General features: G+C 39.7%; 1 protein-coding gene across 2 annotated transcripts in view; it reads left to right on the top strand.

Annotated features, from left to right (window-relative positions):
- Window positions 1-17,452, top strand: part of RASSF3 (Ras association domain family member 3) — a 172,932-nt gene that overhangs the window by 32,833 nt on the left and 122,647 nt on the right. The window contains exon 1 of one of the 2 annotated variants that reach the window (XM_073327885.1): window positions 15,306-15,324. The exons of the other annotated variant lie outside the window; for it this stretch is intronic. Coding sequence (XP_073183986.1) covers window positions 15,321-15,324 — 4 coding nt within the window. The 5' untranslated portion in view covers window positions 15,306-15,320. Of the gene's footprint in view, window positions 1-15,305; window positions 15,325-17,452 lie in introns of those variants that run through there. 2 annotated transcript variants of the gene reach the window in all.

Genomic DNA, 17,452 nt, shown 5'->3' with positions numbered 1-17,452 from the left:
GGGCCCTTCCCAGTTTCTCTAATAGTTCATCTGTGCGTGGCATGGGATAGTTGTCTGGGCGAGTTACAGCATTTAGCTTACGGTAGTCCACGCAAAAACGTATTTCCCCATCTGGTTTGGGAACTAGAACCACTGGAGATGCCCATGCACTTTCAGAGGGGCGGATTACACCCATCTGTAACATATCCTGGATCTCCCGTTCTATAGCAGTTTTAGCTTGAGGAGACACCCGGTAAGGGTGGACCCTAATTGGGTGAGCATTACCTGTGTCAATGGAGTGGTATGCCCGTTCAGTCAGTCCTGGGGTGGCTGAGAACGTTGGCGCGTAGCTAGTGCACAGCTCCTGGATCTGCTGTCGCTGCATACGCCCAAGGGTCATGGAGAGGTTCACCTCTTCCACACCACCAGCACATTTCCCTTCGTAGTAAACACCTTCAGGCCACTCAGCGTCGTCTCCTCCCTGGGCTGTAAACTGACAAACCTTTAATTCTCTGGAATAAAAGGGCTTTAGAGAATTAATATGGTACACCTTAGGCTTTCGGTTGGAGGTGGGGAATGCTATGAGATAATTAACAGCTCCCAGGCGCTCCTGGACCACGAATGGCCCTTCCCACGATGCTTCCATTTTATGGGCCTGGAGCGCCTTTAAGACCATGACCTGGTCTCCTACTTTGAAGGAACGCTCTCTGGCATGTTTATCATACCAGGCTTTTTGCTCTTTTTGAGCATCCTGTAAGTTTTCTCTAGCAAGGGCTAAAGAGGTTCGGAGGGTGTTTTGTAGGTTGGTTACAAAGTCCAGAATGTTAGTTCCTGGAGAAGGTGTAAATCCCTCCCATTGCTGCTTCACCAACTGCAATGGCCCCTTAACCTCACGGCCATATACAAGTTCAAATGGGGAAAACCCTAAACTGGGATGTGGTACAGCTCTGTAGGCAAAGAGCAACTGCTGCAATACTAGGTCCCAATCATTGGAGTGCTCATTTACGAATTTACGTATCATGGCCCCCAAAGTTCCATTAAACTTCTCCACCATGCCATTTGTTTGATGATGGTAAGGAGTGGCAACCAAGTGATTTACCCCATGAGCTTCCCAAAGGTTTTTCATAGTTCCTGCCAGGAAATTAGTCCCTGCATCTGTGAGGATGTCGGAGGGCCAACCTACCCTGGCAAAAATGTCTGCTAGTGCCTGGCACACACTTTTAGCCCTGGTGTTGCTTAGAGCTACTGCTTCCGGCCATCGGGTGGCAAAATCCATGAAAGTCAGTATGTACTGCTTTCCTCTGGGTGTCTTTTTCGGAAAAGGACCCAGAATATCCACAGCTACTCGCTGAAATGGAACTTCAATGATGGGGAGTGGCTGGAGAGGAGCTTTGACCTGGTCTTGGGGTTTTCCCACTCTTTGGCACACCTCACAAGACTGGACATAGGTAGAAACATCCTTGCCCATTCCCTCCCAGTGGAATGACCCCCCCAAACGGTCTTTGGTCCTGTTCACCCCAGCATGGCCACTAGGGTGATCATGGGCTAAGCTCAAGAGCTTGGCCCGGTATTTAGTTGGAACTACCAACTGTCTCTGAGGATGCCAGTCTTCCTGGTGTCCACCAGAAAGAGTTTCCTTGTATAAAAGTCCTCTTTCTACAACAAACCTGGATCGATTAGAAGAGCTGAGAGGCGGTGGGTTGCTCCGTGCCGCCGTCCAAGCTCTCTGGAGGCTTTCATCTGCTTCCTGTTCGGTCTGGAACTGTTCCCTTGATGCTGGAGACATCAGTTCCTCATGGGATTGTGGACCTAGGCTTGGTCCCTCTGGAAGCGATATAGGGGATGGAGCTGTTTCTGTTGACTGTGAACCGCTCTCCGCTGGTGCACTATGTTGGGATTCAGGCTCCGGCTGAGCCTCTTGTGTAGGGTTATCGGCTGCTGCCAGTTCAGGTTCGGTGGGGCCCTCTGGTGTTGAGGTTGCAAGTACTGGATTCAGTGCTGACACGGGGTCTGGTGTTGGTTGTTCGGCTGGTTCCGGTTCTGGGACTGGTTCCGTCTGGGTCTCTGGGACTGGATCCACTACTGCTGTTGCAGACATTGGCCTGGGGTCCAGGTCCATCACCTCTGACTGGGTCCTGATAGAAGTTTCCGGAATAGAGCTAGGCCTCACGGCTTGTTTAGCCTGGTTGCGGGTGACCATTCCCACCCTCTTGGCCTGCTTCACATGATTGGCCAAGTCTTCCCCCAACAGCATGGGGATGGGATAATCATCATAGACTGCAAAAGTCCACATTCCTGACCAGCCCTTGTACTGGACAGGCAACTTGGCTGTAGGCAAATTGAAAGAGTTGGACTTGAAGGGTTGAATCGTCACTTGGATCACTGGGTTGATTAAATTGGGGTCCACTAAGGAAGCATGGATAGCTGACACTTGTGCTCCGGTGTCCCTCCACGCGGTGACCTTCTTCCCGCCCACACTCACAGTTTCCCTCCGCTCCAAGGGTATCTGGGAGGTATCTGGGCCTGTGGACCTCTGGTGTGATTCCGGTGCAATGAACTGTAATCTGTTGGGGTTCTTGGGGCAGTTGGCCTTTACATGCCCCAGCTCGTTACACTTAAAACATCGTCCAGCTGACGGGTCACTGGGACGAGGAGGGTTGCTGGAGAACGGGGTGGTGGGACGATAAGGGGTCTGGAGGGTTCTTTGGGAGGTAGGTGGGGCTTTGGGCGGCCCCCGGTAATAGGGTGTGGTCTGGGGTGGTCCCTTCTGGTCTCCGCTCCAACTGCGACCAGTTTTCTTCTTCTCTGCCACCTCCACCCATCTGGCTCCAATCTCTCCTGCCTCGATTACAGTTTTGGGTTTCCCATCTAGGATGTATCTTTCTATTTCCTCAGGAACACCCTCTAAGAAGAGTGGTCAGTTTGGATGAGCTATTACCAGCAGGAGAGTGAGTTTGTGTGTGTATGGGGGTGGGGGGATGTGAGAACCTGGATTTATGCAGGAAATAGCCCAGCTTGATTGTCATGCACATTGTGTAAAGAGTTGTCACTTTGGATGGGCTATCACCAGCAGGAGAGTGAATTTGTGTGGGGGGGTGGAGGGTGAGAAAACCTGGATTTGTGCTGGAAATCACTTTAGATAAGCTATTACCAGCAGGACAGTGGGGTGGGAATAGGTATTGTTTCATATTCTCTGTGTATATATAAAGCCTGCTGCAGTCTCCACGATATGCATCTGAGGAAGTGAGCTGTAGCTCACGAAAGCTTATGCTCTAATAAATTGGTTAGTCTCTAAGGTGCCACAAGTCCTCCTTTTCTTTTATCATTTAGGTAATTTGCATTTTCACAGACACTTCCTGCTTTTCGATTTAAAGCCATCAGCAGCTCAGAGACTCTATCTTAAAAGGGACACATACTAACAAAAATAATATTAATGTTTTAATTTTTTTAGATGAACAAATATTCCTGTCTTCTGAGCCCCCTGCTAGCACTAACAGTAAAGCCCTTACGTTGAAGTATTAGTTTTAAAACACTGATTTCTAAAAAAAACAATGAGGAGTCCTCGTGGCACCTTAGAGGCTAACAAATTTATTTGGGCATAAGCTTTCGTGGGCTAAAACCTACTTCATCAGATGCATGGAGTGGAACATACTGTAGGGAGGAATAAATACACACCCCACTTGGTAAGACAACTCCCATCTTTTCATATGCTCCCATCTTTTCATATGGTTTTTAGATTCAATTTTCAGTGACATAATTATTGATTATTCATTTATCCAGTAATTGGCAAATCCTGTTTATTTAACTCAAAATTATTTCATCTGATGCGAGAAACAAGTTATCTAATGGGTCTTTAACTCTGGTCCTTGCATTTTCTGAACTGGTGACCCATTTGTGCTAAAACTGTCACTTTGTTACTAGATGCCTGATGGCACGCATGTGTGTAACTAGAACAATAGACAGCTCTCTCAGCTGGAGTCCTGGCTCCTCCACTTTAATTGACACTGACTGAAGAATTGTGACAGATCTGGTATAAATGGAAATGTTTGTTTTGTTTTCAGAGTCATATTGACCAAAGGAAATGCAATCTATCTAGCTTGTGTCTGAGAAAGAGCAGTATGTTAAAATGCCTGATGTATAAAATGGGGTTAAATATTTGACATATTTTAGCCTATAGGAGTACAACATGAGCTCTATTTACTGAAGTTTTGTGAACTTAAAACACTTGCTTACTGTATTTTAAAATTTTATCTGAAAGGATCTGTGTTCAATAATTTAGTTAGTGTTGATTTTCAATATGCTGTAACATTCGGGCTTAGCAGAAAAAAATCAAATAGGATATGAGGAGCTGAATTGGAAGATGTAACATAACTGGAGGAAAACATACCAAAATTTGGAAATGTAAATGTTCATACAGTTTAAAAAATACATGCGAGAACACATGCTGTGTGTTTGTATATTAGTGCATGGGTGCATATATTAGTATATTGTATCTCTGGCTATATTTAAATTCATGTCTTGTTTGAAAGCACATAGCAGTGAGATGCCACATAAAAACCTTAGAAAACTAGATAGTAGTAAACAAATAGACTCTTAAATGACTTTGACTCTGCTTTACAATGCCTTTATACTGTTGGGTTTTTTAAAAACTAGTGTTCTTCTATAGAAATCTCTTTTTAAATGCAGAGAAGCTTCATAAAATAATTTTACAAGAAACCATGCATATGACACGGTTTAGAGGAAAATCCTTTTGTCTCAAAAAGAGCTCTTGCAATGATAATTATTATACAGTTGTCTGACATTAGTTTCAGTTTGCAAGCTAGTCAAGGCAGCTAGAGGGCAACAAGGGATTTTAAAAAGCCTTTCCATGGAATACATTTTATTTTTTTGAAATTATTGAAAAGACAGCACTAGGTTAGGATTCTTCATCAGCCCTGAAGCATTATTATTTCTTTAGCCAAAGCATCTATTAATATAGCTGCTGCTTCTTGTTTTAAAGAGGAAGGTCTAAAGGAAATCCAACTGAATGACTGAGAGGGAGGGGATTTAGGACTAACAGGTGGTCTCGAGACATACTGGCTGAGCCTCAGTTCACATCTAACATATTATGTGTGGGTATTCATGGGCTTTCGTTTCTCATCCTGTCTGCATATTTCCGTTGTTCTTGATGTAACTACAGAGTACTTTAGCTATGGCAATAAGAAATGATTTTAGCAAAACCATCAGAAGGATAGCACAGTTTTTTTACTGGTTCCCAAAATCACTGAGCAGCTCAAGAAGAAGGAAATTCAAGCTTCTCTGGAAGTCTGCTGGTAAGTGCTGCTGTGATTAAGACAATTATCTTTTCTTTCTTTTTCTCTGCTAAGAAGAGAAACTAAAGATGAAAGTATGTTTACTTTATTGAGAAAACTTTTCCAAAATAGTATTCTTTGCTCTTTGGCATCCCGTACAAGGTCCATATGGACACAACTGTTGAAATTATTTGGAGGTACATATAGTGTATTGGTCAGGATTGCTCAGATGCAGGATACTACTACAGCTTTATCATTCAATCTTATTAACTTTCTTTTCTATAATATTTGGTTTTCCTTTTTATGGGGTTAGGTTTAATTCTTTGTCTCTCTCACATATGTGTACTTATGCGCTCTGAGTCAGGAACTTCTGTCTCAAAGATCGATCAATCAGTTCTTTTAAATTTTAACATCCATTCATTTAGTGCTAAAATGTCAGAATGCTAGATGAAGAGAGAATTTGCTGAGGACCTTGAACTACTATGTCAAACTAGCTGGTCTTACAAAATGGGAAGCAAGTTAGAAGAGGACTTGGGTTTGGTAATGAGATACAGTCTTTAATTTCTGTTTACCGCTTGTAATCCAGCCCAGCTCAGCAGTGACTGAATGTCATTGCATCTGAAGACTATTTAGTGCTCTATGTCAAATGAGTCAGTGGTTTCAATCCACTTACTAGTGGAAAAGAATCCATGACTCTCAACACCCCATTCAGCAATAAATAGAATCTTTAGCTTTAAAGGCCAAGGACTGCCCTGTCCCATAGAGATGGTCCCTTAAGGTCAGGGTCGAGGCATGTTGCTTGGGCAGTTTGCAGAAGCAGACACTTTTGTTGCTTTAGCTGCTGCACTTGTTCTGTTAATAATAGTGGACTTCATTCTACAAAGCACAAGCACTTTTGACAGGCACTAAGTTGATGTAAAATGGTGAGCCAGTTAGTTTTGAAGGTCTTCTAGTCTGAAAACCAAATTTTAACTTGTATGGGATGGTCTCTTTGATCAACATTATAGCTGAAAAATGCAGTGTTTTAATTCAAGTGATGTATTTGTGAATCTGAACAAGTTGGACCATCTGAAATTTACCACTGAAACACTGTTGTGGAACATGACTAAATGGCAGATTGACATCCTCCTCTGTGAAAGAATCCACACCCCTTAAACATCCAGGGTGAAATCCTGACTATCGAAGTTAATGGCAAAATTCCCACTGACTTCACTGAGGCCAGAATTTCAACCCTAGTCTTCCCTTCCTCTTAAAGTATTCAGTAGTACTAAATAATAATAATGTCACTCCCAGAATAATAATATTACTCCTGGAAGATAAGTTTAAACTTTACCCATGATGCTTTTTTATGTTAAATATTACTCTTGTGTACATCTACAAACCAAGTAAGACGGTAACAATAGACACATTACTGAAAACTTTAATTCAGTCAGGTCATGTATATGTCAAAATGATTATGCAGGTCTTTTTTTCTCAGTGCCACCGAAATGTAACATTGTCTACAGTTTGTGAGGAGGAAGGAGGAGGATTCTGAGGGCCAGGCACCTAAAACAATAAACTCCAGTGTATTTTTTTCTCTCCCTTCCCCCCTACATCCAGTAGTTTTATTGGAATAAGACTTAATTTTCTGCATTAATTTTTATATGTATTTTTATTACTTTGGCATTAAAGGTGCATATGCTGTCAGAAATGCCCTGGGTATCATTCTCCATCAGTTCCTTGTGCTGATGATCACAAGGCCTGTGGTGTTACTGGAAAGATGGCGCATGAAGAAATATTGGAGAAAGTTGTACCCTAACACAAAAGAATAAACAGTAAAATCAACACAATGTTTTTATAAGTGGTATTCCCTGATCCATTTTGTAGGACTCAGGCACATTTTAACACACCAGAGGTTGAAAAAACTTTTAAGGAGAACCTATCAGTTTCTGTTGCAAAGGCACTGATACAATTCATAACCCAATCTGGACATTAGAAATGTAATAAGAGTTGTACTAGAATTCCTGTTTCACAAGAGAAGGGAAATGTGGGCTCCACTGAAGTCTGAGCATTTTGCTGTTGACTTCAGTGGGGCCAGAATTTCATTCAGGGTTCCTTCCTCCACCCATGATCATCAAACTAGCCTTTGATGATCCCCAAACACTTTAAAAAAAAAACAATAACAAAAACCTCTTTATTTAGGAAGTTTTAACAAGTTTACAGATCCTTGCCATGTAAATATCAGAATCAAAACAATCATTACTACAGTTAGTTTTTCTTTAAAGAGACATTATACAATCTCCATATATACATATTTAACAGACCAACCAGTTCCTCCCCCTCCCCCACCCCCAGCCCAATCTAAGCTAGTGGCATTCCCACCCTGCTTCTAATATGGTACACTCACACTTGGGCCTGCTCCAAATCCCATTTATTTCCAGTTCCAATAGTTCCTTTGGGTTTGCCTTTATTGTTAACTTAAGCAAGAAGAAACAAGTTAATTGTGTCACATGATTACGGTCGGCCTTGATATTCAAAAGGCAGAAATTTGATAGTGTCACATGTAAAAAGATATATCAGGGTATAATTAGGTGTCTGCTCCTGATTCAGAGGCCCTGTAGATCAACCTGCCCTCAGCTGCTGACCTTGAAGAGAGAGAGGGAGAGGAGTACTATATGAAGTCATTTTGTTTAAAAAAATCAACTGTAAAAACATTTTGGAGATTTCAAATCTACTACCTATTGATCAGTGAAAATTCTCTATAGCTATCATACTAATTTTTTGCTTGGATGTTGGAGAAATCAAAATCAATGTACCATTTCTTGAGGAGGGCTCAGAAAGAGAGAAGCCTTTTTTAGGAAGAAATTGCCACAATTAGATTGATTGATTTGTTTCAAGAAAATGTTTGGTAAAGTCTGGAATAGAATCAGAGCTGATCTGCTGGTTTTAATTCTTAATCTTTACAGTTTACAGCACAAATCCTCTAGGCACTTGCTGCACAACTAAAACAATAGGTTCTAGGCACTGTTCACATCTATTGATTAACTGCTGCTGCTAATGCTTTAAGTGCACTTAGTTTATTCATCGATATAAAACATTTTAAAAGATGTTAGGCAAGGAGGATGCGCTGTTTAAGGTTATGGTTTCCTTTTTAAAATGCATTCTGTGTTTCTTTGTTTGAAATGTTTGAATTTTTCCTCACAATATCCTCATAGAATCTGTGTTTTGTGATGCAAATCACCTGACTGGAGGTTCTAGATACATATAGTGAGACCTGAAATGCATCAGGTTTCAGAATAGGATAATTGTCCACTGAAAAAGAAGCATTGGGACCTTGGTAGAGCTGGGTGTGGGAGGGGAAACTGGGGGGCTGAGTGCAAAGGGAGCTTGTGGAGAAGTTGGGTGCAGGTGAGATGAAGGAGAGCTCTGGGCCCCTCCTTAGGAAAATTGTGTCTGTGCCCCTGAATGCTGGCCACTGTCAGAGACAGGATAGTGGATTAGGGTCTACATATTTCTGATCTTGTATGGCAGTTCCTCTGGCGCTACGGAAGGGAAACAAAGTTTAGGCCTGTTTATAGGAACAGGGGCCCCAGTGCATGGCTTCATCTGGAAAACATATAAAATTACACCTAGGGGAATTTTGGCCAAAAAATTAAAAATTCTGTGCCAAAATTTTTAAAATTTTGCACGCAATATTTTAAAATTGTGCAAAATTCTGCACATTTTTATTCGTCAAAATAATGCAATATAATCATTTTCAATTCTTTTGATAATTTATTTAAACTACAGTACAATGAATGGAGGTGGGGAGCATTGGAGGAAATTCCCAAATCCCCTTTTTCTGATAATAATGTAGCTAGGTTGACCCTTTATTTATAGTTATTAGTCAACAAATATATGCAGCCATATGCTCAGTATTACATCATAGGCAACCGAAGAGCAAATAAGGGCTGGGGACTCAAACTTACTATTTATACTGGCTACTGACCATCTCCAGGTCCACAGAGCACATTTTGATAGGAACTTTTTTTAGTCCAAAAATTTAGACCAGTTCTAATCACTAAATACTATAAGCATTTATAAGGCCATACTGTCATTTACAGTAAGGCTCCTTTGCACACCTCATGCCTACCTCCAAATACCCTGAAGTCCTGCCTCTCCATACCGGGTGCACCGCAATAGCAAGCCAGAGGGACAGAATCTCTCTCATTCGCTAAACTCGTATGCATGCCCAGCCCTGCTTCCTCCTCCTACAGCAACTGATGTCTCCCCACATACGCATGCACTCTCCCCCACTCCCATGCGGATTTATGTCTCTGCCAGCCGCTCCAAGCTGCTGGGGAGGAGAGACCACTCTTGCATCTTCCCTTTTCTTCCCCATAGAAGTCATTTTTCTGCAGGGAAGCAAAGAAATCTGCAGACAACATGAATTCTGTGCCCACATGGTGGCGCAGAATTCCCCCAGAAGTATAAAAGACAACAGTTTATGTGGTGGGGGTGGGTGGGAATTGAATCCCACTTGTACTGAAACTATTATAAAATGTTCAAACAGGGGCACACATATCAGTGAGATTTATACAGCTCTGTTTCTAACCCAAATTGAGTCTTGTAAGAATTTTATTCTAAGCTTTCAACTAAAGGGAATGCTTAAAGATTAGCAGTTCTGTGTACATCTGAAAAAGTTTTCAGTGAGAAGAAAATGAGAAGTCATTAGCAGATCTCTAAACTAGCCAGATCTTTCTCACAGTCAGCAGCAAAATGTTACACTTTACCTCCAGCAGGAATTTGCGTATGATTTTTTGGCCTATGTGTTGCAATTTTGAGGCCTCCTCTAAAGCACATTGAAATCAGTGAGAGTATTTTCATTGATTTCAATAGATTTTGGGTCAGGTCATTGGAACCCAATCGAATAAATCTGTGTTAAAGGTACAGACATGTAAGAATACATGTTCTGCACAATAAACTGAAACAAGTATAGAAACATTATGACATCCTTTTAAATGAATATACCATAAAAATACATTTATGAAGGTTTAAACTTCTATACAAACTAAAGTTAAAATAATATGAAAACTGACCAGATAAAAGGAAAGCCTGTTTTTAACTACCTATCCAAAATGTTTAATTGACCAACAGAGCCCTGATACCTAATGAGTGCACAGAGCTACTAAAAGAATATAATTTTGGTGTGATAAGAATATGCATTTTTTCTGTGTTTACTTTATAGTTATTTGTGAATTAAAGCTTTTATCCTAATACTGCACCCGTGCTTATATGGAGTAGCACTGCCTCCGCAAATAGTCCTATTGTCTTAAACTGGGCTACTCCATTTGAGTAAAGGTAGCAGAATCTGACCTACTGTTTGTAAGAATACATAGCTGGGAAACAGAGAAATAAACGGTGTCACTAGATTACTCTATTCTTATCAAAACAAAGTGTTGCATTCAAATTATTTTCCCTTGTAGGGAACAAATTTAGAATACCGTAGAACCTCAGAGAAGTACAAACACCTCAGGAATGGAGTTTGTTCATAACTCTGAAATATTCATAATTCTGAACATGGTTCTTCCAAAAGTTTACAGCTGAACACTGACTTAATACAGCTTTGAAACTTTATTAGGTAGAAGAAAAATGCGTCTTTTAACTATCTTAATTTAAATGAAACAAGCACAAAAATGGTTTCCTGAAGCTGTCAAATCTTTTTTTTAACTTTTCCTTTATTGTTTTAGTAGTTTATGTTTAACACAGTACTGTACTGTATATTTTTGTCTCTGCTGCTGCCTGCTGCGTACTTCCAGTTTCAAATGAGGTGTGTGGTTGACCGGTCAGTTCATAACTCTGGTCTTCATAATGCTTAGGTTCTATTGTAATTACTTTCTATAGATAATAATTTTTAAAAAGTGATAGGCTATGGTACACTTATTTAATTTAATTATGGTACACTATTTTAATTTTAATTACCTAGTGTTGAGATGCACATATAATTTCCATTTTGTTGTAGTAGTTATTTATTAATTATTATTAATATTATTATTTATTATTATGCAATGCTATAGATGTAAATGGTACTTCAACAGATTACAGACAAGTAAAAAACAGTGGCCATTCCCTTAGGACTTTACAGTCTAATTGCAAATGTATGAAATATGTCCATGTGCAATCTTTTCAGGTACACTTATTTGTCTGATTTTGAAAATTCAGCCCTACTGATCTGAATGCTCTTAATGTTCATTGAGTAACTTCCACATCTAATGATCAGATAAGTATACATAGACTGTTAGTGAAAACATACCATTTTAAGACTCTGATTACAGTAAGTGTATTCTTTAAGGTTCAGTTTCCTTTAAAAATATATTCTGCATTTGTTTTACATGTTTCTTTTTATTCAGAGCATGTCTGTAATTTGTTATATTGTGGTACAAATCCTTTGAGTGAGACTGCATTATTTGACTCCCAAAGTGCAATATCAAAGGGGAGAGAGAAATACAATCGTCTTTCAGTGTCACTGCTTTCCTTTTATTTCCTCTTCCCTTTGCTATCTCTGTACTGGGTTAGTTTTCTCCTGCTATATTTTCTAGGGAAAAGTTATTTTGTTTTGTGCCCACACTTCTAATCTTTTTAAATTACTTTGCATAATTTCTCTGGACTGATTAGTATTCATAACTTCTCGCAGTTTAATACCATCAGCAAATTTCATTAATGGGGTTTTTTACTCCTGCTTTCAGATAATTTAAATAAGATGTTTAATAAGACTAGACAACACCAGTCCCCATGGTATACTTGTAGATATCTTTTTTCCCTTTCCCCACTAAATAAAAAAACCTCCAATTTTTTGGCAAGATTTATTCCTTATATGTCTTGTAACAATTTGGATGGAATAGGAAGCCAAGAAAGGTGCAGCTGTAGTATTAAACAAAGCACTTCCCTCATCAACGCTCAGTTTGGCCATGTGCTTCAGGGTGCAAAATGAGGAGTGGCCATCACAGGTTATCTGGAGAAGCAGCTGTGGAGCAGTGGTGTATGTAAAGTAGTAGTAATTAGTTTACTAGATAGGCGTGACTTACCAAATAAACTGATGGAGTGTTAGTGTGAGAATGATTATGCCGATAAATATGTTAAGCCTCCAAGCCCAGTGTGAATTCACATTTCTAGTAGTGTGTGCAGACTCAGACTGAGCTACTTGCTTATGCAATTAATACGTAGTGCTGTACCTTCTCTCCTGAGAAACTAGAGGCCTGAGGGCATATAAAACATTACAGTATGGAGCACTATCGCAATGCTGGTCAGGTTGAGGTGGGGTGGGGTGGGGTGTGGGGACCTGGTCTTTCTAGTCTGTCTATTCCCTTCTGTTGCCCCCTCTGTTCCTCAACCACCCACCAACTCTGCTGCCTGCATAGTGGAAGTTCTCAGTGAAACTTTAGGATATGTCTGCACTGCAATTAAAAATCCGTTCCTGGCCCATGCCAGCTAACTTGGGCAAAGGGGCTTGTGCTAATGGGCTGTTTAAATGCGGTGTAGACTTTCAGCCTGGATCCCAGGCTTTAGGACCCTGAGAGGGTGGAGGGTCCCAGAGCTGGGGCTGCAGCCCAAGCCCGAAACGTCTACACCACAATTAAACAGCCCCTTAGCCCAAGCCCTGCAATCATGAGTCAGCAGGCACGGGCCAGCTGTGGGTGTCTAATTGCAATGTAGACATACCCTAATAAGGGGCCTGATCTGATTAGATTCCCGGTGCATTACATGAGGAGTCTAGTGAGTGATCACTAATGGGATCTGTACTTCTAAGCTCCTTCACCATCATATTTTAAATATAACATACATATTTCATCACCTATTTTACGTGCATATTTACCTTCCTATGTGGATCATTTGGCACTTCACCTCCTTTGGCTTGACTCAACTCTTGGCCCCCACCCACATTTGAATCCTAAGAGGAAACAGGATCCAGGATTTATTTAGCAGGGAAGTCCCAGGATTTAGCTTTCATGAAGACTAGTCTTCCAGTTAAGTGGTTTATTCTGCGCCTATTAGAATGTAAGTCCTATTTTAGCATTTAAATCCATCACCTTAAGGGGTATTAATTGTCCCCCAGTAGAAACTATCCTTTCTTATGTTCAAACTGAATTTCCTGGCTGTACAGGATAGCTGTATCATAGTTCTATTCAAAGCTATGTTAAGCACTGTTCTATAAATCATCTAGAAAGGGCATAATCACTTCTATAACTCAGTGAATTGAAAATGTTGCCTCTGCAATGTTATTAATTCAAGTAAGAAACAACAGACTCTACTGGGAATTAACTCAAGTTTCCTTTGAATTACAAATAACTAAAACTCAGCTTCCCCTTTCATGTCATTTCATTTTGGATAATTTTGTTTTAAATTAAAGAACAAATGAAAGAAGAGTACAAATTTGTTAACTTTATGCCTGCCATTTTGGTACTCAGCACTAGAGGGCACTAGAGTAAATAATTTTTGAAACCAGTTTAATTTGCACTGCTGTAATTTTCACACGCAACAATTAACTGCTGGAAGAAATTTGCTTAGAGTGTCAATTTTTTCCACTTTATTATTTTTAAATGTAACAAAGAGAAAATATTAGTGCACAGGTAATTCCAGAAAGACAATTATTAGAGACAGTAGATCTAGGCAAATATTGCAAACCATTTTCTCTGGTTTTATTTTTAATTTTTAAACAAATTTGCATCTGCTATCTTCTACCATATTTTGTGTTTACCTCTGCAGAAATTTATTCAACTATGTTTTATTAACACAGATGTTTGCTGAAAGTGAATGTAAAGCTTGTTGACTCTACTACTCTTAGAAGTATGCATTTAAATGCATTTTCTGAAAGTACCCACACAAAAATACCCTTGTTATCAGTACAAAACTTATCCAATAAGGAAACAGGAAAAATTACTATAGGATTTAAGGAGTCAATCACAACTATGAACATAGAGATTGAATTTCAAAAAGCAAGCAATAGAATAAATTACTTCTATAAAGGATTTTACCAAATAATTTTAAATAATAAAAAAATTTGAGAAAACCATGATCTGTTCACAAAGGTATCACAAACATTACAAGAGGCAAAATTTGTGTAATACATTATTTGTTATTAATTATTCATACATTTTTAATAGATTAAAAATGCAAATATTAATGTTGTCATCTCTCAATTTAATTTCAAATCTTGTGTTTCTCTCAAAGGCCCAGCTCTGGGATTCAAGTGCTGAAATTTAGCTTTCATTTTTTAAAAAAAGTAAGTTGATAGCCTTTGTGGTAGCTTGAAAACTTGACCCAAGTGCACCCTAAAGGGTTAGAAGTCAGAAGAGAAATAAAATGAACCCCATTTTTTTTAATCTTATGATTTTAAAACCAATTTTGTGATATTTTGAGGTCTGACTTATGATTTTTTAATTCTTAGGGTTGGCAATATGGAAGTCTAAGATAAAATATATGTAGTCTTTTGTATCCTTGCCACAAATAACTACTAGTTGAGAAAAAAAAGATTACAGAGATGCTGACTTCATTGTCATTCGGTTTTCACTAAAACAAGTCCATGTATTATAATAATTTGTGTAATGGTCTTACATGGCCATGAGCTTTCCCATTGTCTGTAGATCCCATCTCTTAAATAATATTTATGAAGATCTAAGCTTTTCCTGAATCAAGCAGCAGGAGTATGCAAATTTTAGCAATAATAACCTCTAGGTCAAGCATTTCCTTGCAGTTAATGATCAGTTTGGTTGGAGTTGTGGACCCTTGAGTTTTACCTTAGGATTGTAACTCAGCCACTCATTAGCTGCTAGAAAATGCTCAGCTCTAGCAATACTTCATAAACAGCATGAAAATATAAATACTGGTCACAGGGTGGCTGGCTGCTGTAACTGAAGTAGGTCCCTGTGCCAGAGCAGGTGCTCCCAGTCGGTCTGCACCTGGTCTATAAAGGATCTGAGGGAGTCTAAGAGCTGGAAGGGAACAGAGTTGGATGTGAGAAAGAGAGTGAGGCGGGAAGCTGCAGGAAGCAGAACTGCCAAAATCCCCTGTGAGAGGAGGCAGGGAGAGCCCCAGATGAGTGAGTTGAGGACCTGTTTTGTTATGTTGGACAATGAAACTGCCTAAAAGACTGTGGGAATGGCAGAGAGTCATCTGGAGAGAAGCCCTGTCTTATCACAATGCTTTTTTTAAAAAAAAGTAATTACTTTTTGTGTGTGTTAATTTTTTTTTAAGTTGAGCTGTAGGTTGCCATAGATATTGGGGGTTTGTTTTAAGCTTTAGGAACTGTAATAAACAATGGGTAAAAATTGTTCTTACAATTATGCAAAATAAGTGTGTTCTTGTAAAGGGAAAGCAATTTTTAAACATACAGGGTCAAATCCTTCAGGCCTCAATTCAGCAAGGTTCTTAAATCCACGCACAACTTTTAAGTGCATGAGCAGGTCTACTGAAACACGTGCCTAAAAGGTGTTGTGCATGTACTTAAATACCTTGCTGAACCAGGGCTCAGTTCTTTCTCAGGCGCAATTCCCATTCTGCAACATATTTAAGACTGATCACTAGACTGCATTTGTAGTTCATTTAGTTACAATATAATATCGCAATGTTTAGAGCTGCCTAATAATTCCTAGAATCCTATACAAATAAATGAGCATAAGGAAGAGATATTACTCATATTACGGTAAATCAGACGATAAAAAAAAATCCTAGAAACTGTTATTCAGGTGAGATTGAACTTAATAGTCTAACTTTAGGTCTATTATTTTGGTTCTTTTGTGGTGGATCTCTGCTCCAGTTGTGCCAACCTGTAGCACAGAGAATAAATCTTACAGTTTCCTACTTCAGAAATATAGGCCTTTACCAATTGAAGTAATGAAGAAATATGCTGTCATTAGTAGTAGCAGCTGAAATGTAAAATCTTAGTCTTCCTGCTACAAGATGGTCACAAGCTTGAGCCAGTCTGTCATTCCATCTGAAATAGTAGTGATGTACCAGCCAATATGTAGGCAAAACCAATTATTAGTACAGTGGCTATACAAAATATATTGCGCCACAGATTCTTAAAAATATCACTACATTTCTGTGTGTTCCACCTGTGTATAGTAGGCAAGTGCTCCTGCATTATGAAAGCATCCTCGGAACAAAAACAAAGCATAGATGCTGAGTAGTGATTGGACATCTAACAAAGTGAATACGAGGTAGGATCAGAGGCTAAAATAGGGAAAGAACAAGTTAAAAATTACTTAGATGTGTTCAAGTCACCAGTGCCTAATGAAATACTCCATAGAATATTCAAGGAGCTGACTGAGGAGATAGCTGAGCCATTTGTGATTATTTTCAAAATGTCATGGAAGATGGGAGAAATTCCAGAGGACTGGAACAGGGCAAAGATAGTGCCAATCTATGAAAAGGGGAATAAGGACAACCCGGGGAATTACAGACCAGTCATCTTTATTTTGGTACCTGGAAAGATAATGGAGCAAATAATTAATTAAGCAATCAAGTTGCAAACACCTAGAAGATAATAAGGTGATAAGTAACAGTAAGCAAGGATTTGTCAAGAACAAATCACGTCAAACCAACCTTATAGTTTTCTTTGACAGGGTAACAAGCCTTGGGGATGGGGGGAAATGGTAGATGTGTTATATCTTGATTTAACTAAGCTTTTGATACTGTCTCGCATGACCTCATAAACTAGGAAAATACAACCTAGATGGAGCTACTATAAGGTGGGGGCATAAGTGGTTGGAAAACCATTCCCAGAGAATAGTTATCAGTGGTTCACAGTCAAGCTGGAAGGGCATATCAAGTAGGGTCCCACAGGGACCAGTTCTGGGTCTGGTTCTATTCAATATCTTCATCCGTGATTTAGATAATGGCACAGAGAGTACACTTATAAAGTTTGCAGACGATACCAAGCTGGGAGGGGCGGCTAGTCCTTTGGAGGATAGGATTAAAATTCATAATGATCTGGAAAAGCTGGAGAAATGATCATTGTAAAATTGGCAGAGCTGCAGTTTAGTACCAGATCGACTGTTGGCCTCCCTTGCCTTGTGGCGTGCCTGCTGCAGTTCCTTTGCTTTCATGCAGTATTGCTGCTGATCCCTGTTGTACCCCTTCGCCTGCATCCCCATGCACTCTGCTCATCGATTGTCCACATTTCTACATCTGTGCCATAGCGCTATCTGCACAGCCTCTTTTCCCTG

This window comes from Lepidochelys kempii, chromosome 1 (genome assembly GCF_965140265.1).
Source record: "Lepidochelys kempii isolate rLepKem1 chromosome 1, rLepKem1.hap2, whole genome shotgun sequence".
NCBI classification, from domain to species: domain Eukaryota; kingdom Metazoa; phylum Chordata; order Testudines; family Cheloniidae; genus Lepidochelys; species Lepidochelys kempii.
The sequence above is the reverse complement of the archived record's forward strand: the minus strand, read 5'-3'. Positions and strand labels throughout refer to the sequence as shown.